The sequence below is a fragment of the Oryzias melastigma genome, linkage group LG15, assembly GCF_002922805.2.
Source record: "Oryzias melastigma strain HK-1 linkage group LG15, ASM292280v2, whole genome shotgun sequence".
Lineage (NCBI taxonomy): Eukaryota > Metazoa > Chordata > Actinopteri > Beloniformes > Adrianichthyidae > Oryzias > Oryzias melastigma.
In genome coordinates this window covers 22,582,263-22,596,093 of record NC_050526.1, presented here as the reverse complement: position 1 = coordinate 22,596,093, position 13,831 = coordinate 22,582,263, and the positions used below count along the sequence as shown (strand labels likewise).

At 38.1% G+C, this 13,831-nt stretch overlaps 1 protein-coding gene across 3 annotated transcripts in view; it reads left to right on the top strand.

Annotated features, from left to right (window-relative positions):
* LOC112161545 (canalicular multispecific organic anion transporter 1) overlaps positions 1-13,831 on the top strand; it is a 36,820-nt gene that overhangs the window by 11,572 nt on the left and 11,417 nt on the right. For 2 of the 3 annotated variants that reach the window (XM_024296749.2, XM_024296750.2), the window contains exons 2-23: positions 2,956-3,171; positions 4,907-5,083; positions 5,190-5,327; positions 5,417-5,557; positions 5,664-5,786; positions 5,875-5,930; positions 6,013-6,268; positions 6,377-6,558; positions 7,347-7,524; positions 8,120-8,374; positions 8,972-9,037; positions 9,241-9,378; positions 9,462-9,608; positions 9,690-9,774; positions 9,858-9,924; positions 10,007-10,133; positions 10,797-10,973; positions 11,079-11,246; positions 11,389-11,572; positions 11,739-11,874; positions 13,060-13,162; positions 13,256-13,475. In XM_024296749.2, the coding sequence (XP_024152517.1) occupies positions 3,127-3,171; positions 4,907-5,083; positions 5,190-5,327; positions 5,417-5,557; positions 5,664-5,786; positions 5,875-5,930; positions 6,013-6,268; positions 6,377-6,558; positions 7,347-7,524; positions 8,120-8,374; positions 8,972-9,037; positions 9,241-9,378; positions 9,462-9,608; positions 9,690-9,774; positions 9,858-9,924; positions 10,007-10,133; positions 10,797-10,973; positions 11,079-11,246; positions 11,389-11,572; positions 11,739-11,874; positions 13,060-13,162; positions 13,256-13,475 (3,169 nt within the window). In that variant the 5' untranslated portion in view covers positions 2,956-3,126. Of the gene's footprint in view, positions 1-2,955; positions 3,172-4,906; positions 5,084-5,189; positions 5,328-5,416; positions 5,558-5,663; positions 5,787-5,872; positions 5,931-6,012; positions 6,269-6,376; positions 6,559-7,346; positions 7,525-8,119; positions 8,375-8,971; positions 9,038-9,240; positions 9,379-9,461; positions 9,609-9,689; positions 9,775-9,857; positions 9,925-10,006; positions 10,134-10,796; positions 10,974-11,078; positions 11,247-11,388; positions 11,573-11,738; positions 11,875-13,059; positions 13,163-13,255; positions 13,476-13,831 lie in introns of those variants that run through there. The other variant, XM_036215385.1, reaches the window with a different exon arrangement.

The window sequence follows — 13,831 nt, the reverse complement described above, 5'->3', positions numbered from 1 at the left end:
AATGTATGTATGGTTTGACAATTTTTATGTTTTCCCCGCAGTTATTCCATAACTGCACCCCCCCTTGTAGAGATGCACTGGAGCTTAATGCTTGTTCTTGCAGGTGGTTTAGCTTAAATGTTTGTTCCTCTTAATTTATTATTTTATTATTCTCGTATTTATTTTCTCTGTAGTGGTGCAATGATTATTTGGTTAATAGATTAATCATTGATCTATTTATATTCCTACGATCCAATCACAATGATTTGTCTGAGGCAACTTGTTAATCAAAACATTTGGATCCATTTGGAATGAGGCACGGTAGGTTTATTTCACTAGAATGTAAATTTGATCAAGAACCATCACAGCGTACAACACACAACAATGATTATTCCATCATTACAGTCTAATCTGTGGAAAGACTTTGAATTCTGCAAAGACATCATGTGACCCTTCAATGTGGTCTAATGTTCTAATAATGTTCCGTTTGTATTATTTGGATGTGGAGAAACAACAGTGGGTTGAATTTTTTTTGGAATGTCTTGTTTTCATGTTTCCACACATATTTAACTTACCTGATTATCTAGCAAAAAATACAAGGAATCTGGAAAGCTTTACCTGTTCAGTCCCCAGGTTTTTTTCTCTCTGAGTCACACTGGCTGAATTTTTGGCTAAAGATGTACTGGATTGATTTTAGGTCAGTGAATTAAATTAGATCATTTTGTGGGCGTGTCCCTTGTTTCTGGGTTCCTGCGCCCAGCAGCCCTCTCTCCACGCAGGGAGAGGAATCTCCGAGTTCTTTGGCAAGACCATGAGCTGGGATCACATCACATCCGAGCCTGGGGGTGCCTGTTTCTTTGTGGTGGGGGTTTTGGTTCTTACTAAATCTCTCCAACAGAGAGATTCCAACAGAGGACCCTGGTGGGCCTTGTTTGCAGCGCTCTTTGGGGACCCCCACTTTTCTTGAGCATTGTACTCATGGCTGGGGTTGGTCGGCTCCTGCCATTCTCTATCCTGGACCTTCTCTGGGGTGGGCAGGTGGTTGCCTGGAGTGGTTGCCTGGAGTGTAGGGGGAATGCTCAGATGTCCTGGGTGGTGGTGGGTTGCTCGTCTGGGGCTTGGCCCCCTGGCGCAGCAGGGAGGGCTATTTTTCTGGCTGGACTGGAGCCTCCACTCTCCGTGCTCCTGTGCCTCCCAGCTCTTTGGAATTTGGGACTCCTTTGGCGGTCCCGCTAGCCCTGATCTGGCTGGTCGATGTGATTGCCTGGCGAGCTGATTTCCTCTTTCTGCTATACCATGCGGATGACGGTGGTGGCCCTGGCTTTTTACATTCCATCATCCACCTCAGCAGTACATAAACCCTCACCTGAGCACAGGTGTCAGCTAACCTTTGCACAAATAGTATGTGTGACAGAATGAAATACTGTGTCGGTTGGCATGCACGAGCATGTGCGTGTGAACTTCAGTTGTATTGTGTACATGTTGACAAGTTTGAATGTAGAGATTTTTGGAGCCAACATGAATGTATTGAGCGTGTGTTTGGACAGGCCCCATCTCTTTTAGACCAACGTTTCCTCTTGTGAGTCATGATTAAAACCTTCCAGCAATATCTTACTTATTGCTTTATCACCCCCCCCCCAACATCCCTCTCTCTTCTGTCTTCTTCTTCATCCTGTCCAACAAAAACAACGATAGAAATATAATCCATTCACTGTATGAAGAGGTCTATTTCTGTACTTAACTTATACATGAGGAACACCATATTATAAGGAACAAAAAAACAAAAGGTAACAGAAGCAAAACAGAGTTTAGTTAAAGTTTACTCCACAATTTAACAAACCACTTATTTTTAAACAATATTCTCCCACAAAACATCTTTGTAATACAAACTCTTAATTGTTCAACTTTCTTCTGCATTTGCTGTTGAGATTTAATAGATTCCCATTTGGTTCATTGACTACAGCTCCTACCAGTGTAGGGTTTTATTCTCAATACTTTAGTCAAATGGTCTTTAATTCTTTTGTTTCTTAGGCTAAAAATAAAAATAAAAAAAGACAAGCACTCAGTTACTCAACTATTTTATTTCTCTATTTATATCCAGAAACTGTCAGCCGCATCATAAACATCGTCTTTTGATAAGCTTGTGGTATTAAAACCAGGTGATAATAAACAGTCATCAACAAACAGAGGAAATATTATATCCATAAAAGGGATGATTCACTTTGCTCAAAGAGTATTTCAAAAAGAAAGATCAGTGGACCCAGCTGAACAATCTCTTCCCACTTATGCTTGAGTCCAGATGTAAAGCAAGACGCTTGGTTTTGAAGTCCAGCCCCCCCACCCCACCCCCACCCCCTTCTCAGTGTGAACAAAAAAAGCAGCAGAACTCTGCACGAAGCCCCCACATCCTCTTCTAAATTCCCTCTCAAGTGACATTTCAATATGCAGAAAGCATTGTCTGGTTCTCAAGAGTTCGATTGATTCTGACTTTAGCTTTAAATCTGGATCTCCTCCAAATGGGAGTGGAGGAATTCAGAGGAAAAGTGGAAACCCAACAGGAAAGCGGGGCTAATTTGACCCCTCCCTTCTCTTCCCCAAACATGCTGCCTTTTTTTTTTTTTTTCTTTTTCGGATGTCTGCTCCACAACCCACTGAAGACTGCACTGTAATGCTTACGTAAGACTTTCAGCGCGTTTATCGGCATAAAAGTTTAACTCTACAGCTTTTATGGTTGAGGAAAGTCGGCGGGCTGGAACAAAGTTGGATTTCATCACTTCAGCTGTTGAATACTTTTCAAACCTGGATCTTTGTACTTTAGACAACCAGAGGTTCACCAGGGGTTTCTACTATAAACTTTGAGATCATTTAACTTTTTGGGATTCACCTTTTTTTTTTTTTTTTTTTTTGACAAACCACTTTCAATCGAGTGAACTCTATACACAATGAGGTTGCGTTTTTTTTGTTTCTTCCCATAAGACTCATGGATCAAAGTCCCTTGAAGTCACATCCTACAATTGTGCCTGAACAGTGGGTGGACAGAGGGGAGAAAAGCAGCGCTTGAGTCAGGCTCAGCAGCAGTAGAGCAGAGGACACGAGGCATCTGGTTGTCTAATAATTGAACGGCAACTAAAGCCAGCACAGCGGATCATGTGTGCTGCCGCTCTGGAGGAGTACTGCGGGTCAGTCTTCTGGGTGAGTTGAAAAGACAGATGTTGCTTGGGAGAGAAAAGAAGGAATCAGTAAATGGGCTTTATTGTTGGGATCTCCAGATGAAAAAACACTTTTACTTTTGATGTTTGCCCATTTGATCTGAAACCAAACGCCAAAGCATTTTGATGTATTTCCGTGAAGTTTACAAAAGTTTGTTTGTTGTTTTATTTAAATATTTTTTGTCATTTGTTTTAAGATCCAAATTGTGAAGGGAATCTGGTCCTAGATTATATTTAATTTTAACACAAGAAAAAATAAAATAATGTTCATAATAACAAGTTTAAAACTCCTAAAGTCTATTTTTTAAATATAAAATATGCTGCATTTAATTGAACGCTTTGAACTTTACTTTTCACTGTCTGTATGTAAAAATATGGCTAACAATGGCTAACAGATTGGACAAAATGTAACAAGTCCCAGACTTGAAGCACATGTTTTGTGATCTATCTGGTAATTTCTAAGGGTTATTGTTAGATATTTTTTTTGTTCTGTTTAGAATTTTGAATGATGGAACTTGTGCTTTACAGTTTCATAATTTTACATGGTTTCCATCAATTCTAAAATGTTAAATAATTGATAGTAAATAATCTCTTAACTGTTTTGTTTTGTTTGAGTTTAACAGAATTTTGTTTATAAAACCTTATTTTTGATACCGATTCATTGAGTCCAAAAGGAAAAACTTAAGTAAATAGCTGAAGGGGATACGTCAGGCTTTAAAATTGTACTCAAAAGCGTAGCATCAGATAATTGACTTTTACTGTCTGTGTACAGAGGATGAATCCCTTAAACAAACATAACAAACTATCCCATTAAAAAAGTAATAAACTCATTAAATCATTTTTGCGTTGTAGAGGATCTGTCTCACAGTTTTTTGAAAATATAAATTTTGCTAGTAGCTGAGATGCCAAAAAAGGTGCTTTAATTTTATTTCTGTATCTGTGATTATTTATTTTTTTATGTAAGAAAAATATAAAATTTATTTGGTTATTTCTGTTTTTTTATTTAAAATGTGTATATACAAATTTTTCATTTATATATTTTTAAATACACTATTATTAAATTGTATTTTATTCCTCAAACGTTTGGTATTAATGTGAGGATTTATTCCAGAGTGCAGTGTTTCTCTGAAGTATCTAATTTAGAAAGTATTGATTAAAAACTTGATTATAAAACAAACACTTTGATTTTTAATCTGCACTTTGGAAATGAAACCCTGTTTGTTTTTGTGCAGTGGTCTGAACATGTTTGTTTTTAATTTTGTTGATGATTTCTAAGTGAAAAAATAATAATCAAAAAGTAGGGTAGAGCTATAGAAAACTTTAGCCTTAAAATGTAAAACTGCTTATGGTTTAAAGGTTCAAAGTACAAATAAATAAATAAAAAAATCCCAATAAATATGCATTTTTTTTAAAGTAAAAGTTGAAAACTAACAATTAGTTTTCTGAATTAAAGGCTAAACTTGTGCAATTCTTCACATATTGTACAGTGTTCTTAGCATCAGCACTATATAATGGTATAATTATTTATATATTTAACAGTTGATTTGCCAGTTTAAAAACATTGAAACAGTCCTAAAGAAATGAGCTGAAACTAACACTGATGGGTTGGGGATCAGGGTCTTTCCTACCCATAAATTATCGTATCTTTAAACACATTGTTCTCATTCTCAGTACAAGATGATTGAACTGTTAGTGATTGTGTGTTTGTGTGCCACCAGAATGCTTCATTTCTGGATCGGGAGGATCCAGATCTGCCGATATGTGTGGAGCAGACCGTGTTGGTGTGGATCCCTCTGGGGTTCCTGTGGCTCTTTGCTCCTCACCACCTCATGTCTCTCTGCAGAAGAACCAGAGTGAACACAAAACACTGGACCAAGCTCTATCTATGTAAACAGGTAATGCAGACAGAGACACATTTGTTTTGTCATTATTATATGATGTTAAGAGGAAGATTAAGCTCATCTGAATCACCATGTTGTCCTTTGACTCTCTTCTCCTCAGTTTGTGGTGGCTCTGTTGCTCCTGACGGCCATCGCTGGCTTGGCGGTCACATTAGGAGAAGATTTTGGTCCAAATAGCTCCACAGTTAAAAACGCAGCTGTTTACTACACAAATCCTGTGCTCTTTGCTGTGACATGGGTACATAATTACCATTTTTAATACATATTTGCATTAATTCTGAACTTAAGGCTTTTAATTTTGATTGTTGACACCTTTTCTGTTGTCAGATCCTCGTGCTGCTGTGTCAGGAAGGAGTGAGACGGAAGGAAGGAGCCGTGGACTCTGCCAGCCTTTTTATTTTCTGGCTGTTGCTGGTCCTGTGTGACGTTTTCCCTTTCCAGACTCTCATCAGAGACGCACTGAAAGTGGTATGAGCATAGATCGCAAAGCAAGCTGTTAGGAAGGAGAACAAACAACTAAATTTATTGATGCTCCTTTGTACAGGATTCACTTTTTCATTATGTTTGCTTTCAGGGAGAAGTCAGTGATGTCCCTCGTTTTTGCCTTTTCCACATTTCCTTTGGGTTGGAATTGATTGCACTTGTCCTCTCTGCGTTTGCTGATATCCCCCCAGAGGCGAGAGAGCAAGCAAAAAAGGTTCTTCTCATACAGTCACCTATATTTAAAGTTATGGTTTTATCCCCAACATTTGTGTGATGTTTGTCCTTTCCTTTGTGCATCTCAGAATCCAGAACTAGGAGCATCGTTTTTGAGCAGAATCACTTTCAACTGGTTCAACAGGTAGATTCTTCACTCGGTAAAATCAAAGTAAACATCCATTAGTGTTCTCTATTTGATTCTATACTTTTCTCTTTATTCACAGCATGGTTGTGACAGGCTATAAGCGACCTCTGGTTCAAGAGGACATGTGGGAGCTAAATGAGAAAGATAGCACCTCTTACCTCAGCAGTCGTTTTCAGCATCACATGGATTCGGATTTAGCTGCGGCACGAGTCCGGTATCAAAACAAGTTGAAGAAAAAGCCCTTGAAAAACAAAGGGAGGGCTCAAGCAGAAGCCTCTGAAAATGGTATTTCCAACGGTCTGGGGAAAGGTGTGAGTCAGGATGCTCTGATGATGGTGAGAATAAAGAAACATTAAAAAAACGTAAACACTTGTAAACGGCTGCTCTTTTCTTGAAGTGGAGAATGTGTAAATGTGTTCTTAAAGACTCTTTTCATATTTAAGGAGGACAAAGGAAAGAGCACAGAAAAGAAAAAGAAGAAAAAGGAAAAGAAAGAAGAAGAAGACTATCCCAATTCATGGCTGCTTTCAACTATGTATAAAACCTTCAAATGGCTTCTGATAGAATCTGCATTCTTCAAACTTCTGCAAGACCTGCTGGCTTTTGTCAGCCCTCAACTCCTTAAGTATATAATTTTTTTGTACTTTTCACTCGTTTTTCATGTTTATAATTTTGTTTTTACAAAATTTGATGCCAATCTCTTATAGTACAAAAAAGGTAAAATACAAAATTAGTTTGATTTTAGTGAAGAAAGCAGTTTCTTCTGTTGACCGTCACAAAAACACTTTTGTTCTTTGCTCATAGTTGAGTCAAAATCATTTTGTTTTCAGTGTTTTAGTCTTCTTTTTTGCTCGCATGACACTCAAAATCAAAAAGCCTCAAACCAATTGTACCGATCTCCATTTGTGTTGCACCAAAGGTGGTTAATGCATGTTCAAGCAAGCAAAAAGCTTTCAGTCTTTACTCTGCCTCAAACTCTGGGTGCCTAAATGTTGGTCTTTTTTTTTCTTTGGAAAACATGTTTTGATCAAAAGGTGAGACCAATTGAGAAAACTGTAACTTTCTGGGTTTCTGTTTCCACCAATAGCCTTTTCTAAGACATTGGCAGCACTGTTTTAAAATATTGAGTGATTCTGGCATCCGTTGCACCCTCAGTAGTTTGAAGTAACCCTTTTTGACCTTGTAAATGTCCAGACACAGCTTAACTATTTACTGATCATTGATTTGTTTAATTATTAACTGACAGCACCAGGGCAGAGGGATACATGTGGAAATGTGAAGATTGTAAATTATCACAGGGGTGACTGAGCATGTGGAAACATGCCACAAGAAAAACTATAGTGTTGATGAAATAATGAATGTAACTTGAAGCTTTAAAATATGTCCTGAAATGTCTCTTCCTTGTTCCCTTAGATTGATGATCTCCTTCACACAGGACCCGGACAGTTATGTCTGGGAAGGTTATGTGTATGCGGTGCTGCTGTTGCTGGTGGCCATCCTGCAGTCTCTGTTCCTGCAGCAGTATTTTCAGCGCTGCTTTGTGCTGGGGATGAAGGTTCGCACTGCTTTGATGGATGCTGTCTACAAAAAGGTAAAAAAAAAAAAATGTAATCATTTAGACAGGAGGAGAAAGAGAAAACACATTTTTTTATTTTAAATCACACTATTTTTGCCATGGCACCTAAAATACTGAATGTTTGAACGAATAGGTGAATACAAAGAAAATAACTCAAACTAATCCATAAAAATGGTAATCTGCAGTTTGAGAAAAAAAACTTTTACTTTAGTGGACAAAACAAATTACTGGTTGTAGTTTGTGACAGGCGTTACAGACTTGGCAGGCAGTTGCTAGGCTGAAAATCTCTTTCACGAATACATGCCATGACAAAAATATCACTATATAGAGGGAGAATTGCCCGACGTGTCATCTATGGGTGTTCTGCAGTTCCACAATAGCAGGTTAATGAGCTGCTCAGTGTTGTGTGTTGTTGTGTTCAGCTGTAATCACACTTAAATACCAAGTAGAATTTTCTCTCACTAATGACTTAGAAGGTTGCCGTGCTTCCAGAAATCAGTGAGTTCTAAGCTAAAATGAGTAAATGTTTTTGTTGGTTCTTGTTCTATTAAGTAACCATGTATTTCATCACCACCCCCCATCATTTCTTGTCTTTCCTCTCATCTCTAAGGCACTGGTGGTGTCTAATGACACTCGTAAGGAGTCAACAGTTGGTGAAACGGTGAACCTCATGTCGGCCGATGCCCAGCGGTTCAACGACGTGACGAACTTCATCCACCTGCTGTGGTCCTGCCCTCTGCAGATCATTGTGTCCATTGTTTTCCTGTGGCTGGAGCTGGGACCTTCAGTGTTGGCAGGGCTGCTAGTTATGGTGCTAATGGTCCCCATCAACGGGCTGCTTGCTACACAGGCCAGGAAATTCCAGGTCAGAAAGAGTCACAATTGGTGTAACGTTCTATGCACAGAGAGTAATAACAATAATTGATTAGAAAAATACGCTAAAAAGGGGCTTTTTTCCCTTTTGGTGTGATGAATAATGAGAGAGATAATGTGCTATAATGGAAGTAAATAACATTTTTCCTTTACAATAGGATTGTTCTTTACCTCAATTGCAGTGGCCTGTATTTGTGTCACTGGTGTGATAGATTTAGAAAAGTGGAAGATTCAGTAAACTCAGTAAATCTGGCTGTAATGTAAAATCTACAGCCGTTTCATTTCCAGAAGACAAAATTAATATTAAGGTGAAGCAACCAGGATTTTGTTAACTTAAAAAAGCCTGAGTTTTTTTTACTTGTTTTTTTATTTTTATCAATACTTTACATTTTTGTGAAACAAAAACACCATACTAGGCAAAAAATGTGAATTCCACAGACATTATAAACCTTTAGGAAAAGAGATTTTTGCTAGTTCTGATTTATTTATTTATTTTTAATTCATGTTGGAAGTTTATGTTCTCGACATGAAATTAAAAAAAAGCTTCATATTTGCCAAACGTAAATATTGTAATATCTTCTACTTTCAGGTGGAAAACATGAAATTCAAAGACAAAAGAATGAAAATCATGAATGAATTGCTCAATGGGGTCAAGGTGAGTGCACTCATTGATTTATTCTCTTGAGGTTTATGTTTGACATGTTTCCTTCATGAACCGTGTTACCAATTCAAAAAAATACATAAAACTGGTATGTTTTTTGATAAGTTTGACATAATTTTTATTTCTAAATTAAAGAAAAACACTTTTTACCACATTTTCCCTTATAATGTCCCCTTTTGGCCTCAATCCTTCTACAGATTCTGAAGCTGTTTGCATGGGAGCCCTCCTTCCAAGCTCAGGTTGAGTCCATCAGAGGTGAAGAGCTGAAGGTCATGAAGAAGTTTGCGTATTTGTCCTCAGTTTCTATTTTCATCTTCAGTTGTGCTCCTGCTCTGGTTTGTTATTTAAATAAACTTTACAAATCGTTGTTTCTGTCCCTTCATTGTTCCTCATGGTGTTTTGACCGTTTCTCTTCCAGGTTTCTTTGGCTTCTTTTTCAGTATATGTTCTCGTAAGCCCAGACAATGTTTTAACGGCTGAGAAAGCGTTCACTTCCATCTCGCTCTTTAATATTCTTCGGTTTCCTCTGGCCATGCTGCCCATGCTAATTGCTTCCATTGTTCAAGTAAGGAAAAGTTGAATACTCACCACCCATTTACAGCTAACTTATAATTAAAGCCCACATAACTTATCTCTGACTATTTAGACAGGAGTGTCTAAAAAGAGACTGGAGAAGTTTCTTGGAGGTGAAGATCTTGAATCTGACCTTGTGCGACACGACCCCAGCTTTGGTACGTCTGATATCACAATACTTGCTTTCCTCTCGGCTGAGTAGAGAACATCTGTCTGACTAGTGTGTTTGGTTTTATGTTAGACTCGGCTGTCAGCGTGCGAAACGGTTCCTTCTCTTGGGAAAGAGACGCTGAGCCTCTCCTGAAAGAGTATGAAATTAAGTTACTATACTTATATTGCAGTGAAACGTCTGTGTTCTGTGGTACTGAACATATTCATTCTGTGTTTCAGTGTCTCTCTAGAGATTAAACCTGGCCGTCTCGTAGCAGTAGTGGGAGCAGTCGGCTCAGGGAAGTCTTCTCTTATGTCTGCCCTGCTGGGGGAAATGCACAGCAAAGAAGGCTTCATCAACATTAAGGTGACTACAGTTAGAAAATGACTGTACAATTATCTGCTGATTTTCAAATTATTTTTTAGTTTTCTTAAAGACCAACCCTGATAAAATAGTAGTTCTACCATGTTTTTGTGTTATTTTTCTGATGATGGAAGACATGTATAAAGATAGTTTTCCTTGTCCAGGGTGACATCTGGCCAAAAACTGAATGGCTTAATAGCTCTTACATTGCTCTCCATTTTTGTCACACCAGTAATTCTAGCAGCATGTGTAAAGATAGCTCAATTATGGGTGATGGGAAAGGGAGGTGGGGTTACTCTATGTCAACAGTCTCACTCACAACTCTAAGGTTAATTTCTAATGCCGTTCTGTAGAAACTATATCCAAGAAAACGACAGGTTTATTGATTTTTGCCTAAAAACTGCATAATCATAATTAAAAGACTCTTTTTAAACTAGATAATAAGGTGAATCTTTACTTTTTTTATTCTATTTTATTATAAATCCACATGGTTTAATTTTAGGTTATGTGAAGAATTACTTGAAGCATTAAAATAGGATCTGAATGTATCAAGATAGAAGCAACATTTTTTCTTAGAAAAGCCAACAAAGCAGATGGTTTTTAGTATTGTGAGCTTCTCTACTCGGCAGAAACACGGTGTCAATGTATTGTTTTATTTCTCTTCAGGGTTCCCTTGCATTTGTGCCACAACAAGCCTGGATTCAAAATGCCACTGTAAGGGATAACATCTTGTTTGGCTCTTCTCATGAAGAAAAGAGATTCCAGGAGGTGATACAGGCCTGTGCCCTTGGACCTGATTTAAAGCTGCTGGCTGCAGGAGAACTCACTGAGATCGGGGAGAAAGTACGTTCGAGGGTCATGACCTTTGTCTTTTCTCTTGATCGATGAATAGGGTGCAGATGTGTGTATGTTAGTATCTTATGCCGTTTCTTGGTTTGTTCCCTTCAGGGCATCAACCTTTCAGGAGGCCAGAAACAGCGAGTGAGCTTAGCCAGAGCAGCTTACAGTCAGGCTGATATTTATTTATTAGATGACCCTTTGTCCGCTGTGGACTCACATGTGGGAAAACATCTGTTTGATAAAGTTATTGGACCAAATGGACTTCTCAAAAACAAGGTTAGTGCCCTGCGTTTATTAAGTTTTTAAAGGAGAACCTCTGTAGGCTTAACAGTGCAGCTTATGTTTGTGTCATAAATGAGTGTGATGTGGAAAAAAAAGCCCAGAATACTAAACGTGAGAGCTGTGTTTATGTCTACAGACTCGTATTCTGGTGACTCACGGAGTAAGCTTCTTGCCTTATGTGGATGAAGTTGTTGTTTTGGTGGATGGAAAGATCTCTGAGATTGGATCCTACAGCAGCCTTCGAGCCAGCAAAGGAGCTTTTTCAGAGTTTTTGGACACGTATGCCAAAGAGCAGAACGATCAGAGCAACTCCAACAAAGGTGTTTACATTCTTCCCATCGTCTGTTTTAAACATCAATTGAACATATTAAAAGGCTTTTTTTCCAGTCTTAGCTTTAGCTATACCCGTGCGAGAGCTTCTAATTGAACGTCTTAAATGATATGTTGACAAATAGTGTTTGTTGTGTTTGATAAATATTCATTCAGATGGTTGCCAGGATACTGAAGACTTAGACATCATCCCTGAGAGGGAGGACACTCAGCCAGACTCTCCTCTGGAAGACACAGTTTCTTTCACACTGAAGAGAGAGAACAGCATCCGTCGCAGCCAGCGCGGCAGCAGGTCTGAAAAACTCAAGTGGACACAGACAACAATCAATGCAGCGTTTTATATAAAAGTTACACTTTATGTAAGACTCCAGACATCAAGAGAATGTCATTAAAATGAACCACAAGTTAGTAAAGGTTCAGCAGAACATGAAAGTCAGATTACTTCTGTTCTATTTTACTTTTGTAACAGAAACTCAGCCAAACGACATAAATCGTGTGAAGTAAAATTATATACATCCATGTGTGTAACTATAGAAACTGAAAAGCTCCGTTTCTTCTAACAGATGTTATCGCCTCTAGAAAAAAAAAATAAATGCAGGTTTGCTCTTATGGAGCAGCCAGGCAGGGGCTGTCAGAGGTAAAGTGAACAGATATCAGCCATGACCCTGAAAAAAGCATCTGATGCTTTTTATGATTTCAGTGTTGCTAAAAAGCATTAAAAACATGTCTCTCTTCAAAAGTTCATATATTTTATTCTCAAATAGCTATTTATTTTTTTTTTAATATTCCCAGGAGCTGAACTCTTAGGTTCACTTTGCATTCAGAGCGTTCAACGATCCCTGAAACTGTAAGCTTAAAAAGCTCCGTGTCTTACTTTACATATCTGGGTTTAAATGCTGACATTTATCACGCATTTAGAAAAGACCTTACTGCCATGGCGTCTTTGTAAAGGTTAGTAAGAAGTCCTCACAGAGAGGAGTTCGCTGTGAGGTAATAATTCTGAGCTGCTAGTGTCTTTCTCTGTGAACATGGCAGCACAGTGTAAGGCTTGAAAAGCTGTTTTTGAAGAATTTCCCTTTGGACACAAGAGCCAAAAATGAAGAAACCCTGCTGTCATAGACATTTCCATTACACAGAGTTTCAGAGAAAATGTTTAAAAAAGTCAGGGAACCCCTGGAAGGTATGAAAATCACCAATAAATGAATTCACACCAAATAAGTTGAAAGATTTTTTAACAGATGGGTTTCTTTCTGCACATTTGCAGCTAGTAAATGATCTAAAGATTTTGATTGCCTGTTTTTTTTTTTTTTTTTTTTTTTTTGCTTTTTTTACATGCAATGCATGCATAATAATTACTGGTGTGAAGCCCAATGAGACAATTGTTTTGTGATATTGGGCTATATAAATTGAATTGAATTGAATTAAAGAACGTGTTTGTTCAGTTTCTCAATTGATGTCGTCTTTTCTTCATTTCTAGTGTCAGAGTAAGAAAAAACAGTACATTAAAAAAATCAGAAGATGCTGATGAAACAAAGGCGGGACAGAGACTAATCGAGAAGGAAGCAATGGAAACGGGACAGGTATGCATTTTGAGTTTTCTTTTTTGAACAATATCAAGACCAGAATTTGGATTTAGGGTTCTAAGCAGTGTGTCTTTTCTCCTCTGTGTTTAGGTGAAGTTCTCTGTGTACCTCCAGTACTTGCGCGCCCTGGGCTGGGGCTATACCGCTATGGTTTTCCTCATTTACTTCATTCAGAACATCGCTTTCATTGGTCAGAACTTGTGGCTTAGTGACTGGACCAATGATGCAGTGGATTACTTTAATCAGACATATCCCAACTGGAAGAGGGACACCAGAGTTGGCGTGTTTGGAGCTCTTGGAGTCGCTCAGGGTAACTCGTTCTTTTTTTTTTAAATTAATTTCTACTTTTCTCTTTAATGAAAAAGACTTTGTTAACTTAATTGAAGTACTTAAACTAAATGTATGTTTTTTCCACCTTGAGCAGTGAATGAGAATGTTATGTTACAGTATATGGGCTTGTTAGAATCACCATTTATGAAAATGTATTTAACCTTCTGGAAATGCTGACACATTTTACAAGGACCGTCATTTTTATGTGTTTGTTGACACACAAACTCTTGTACCGTTTGCTGCAGAAAAGCTTTGCAGTGCTGATGTTAATGCAGCAGCCTCTTTAAGACAAAGGCATCCGAGTGCTGAGCGTCCGCTTTCAAAATTTCACTTTAA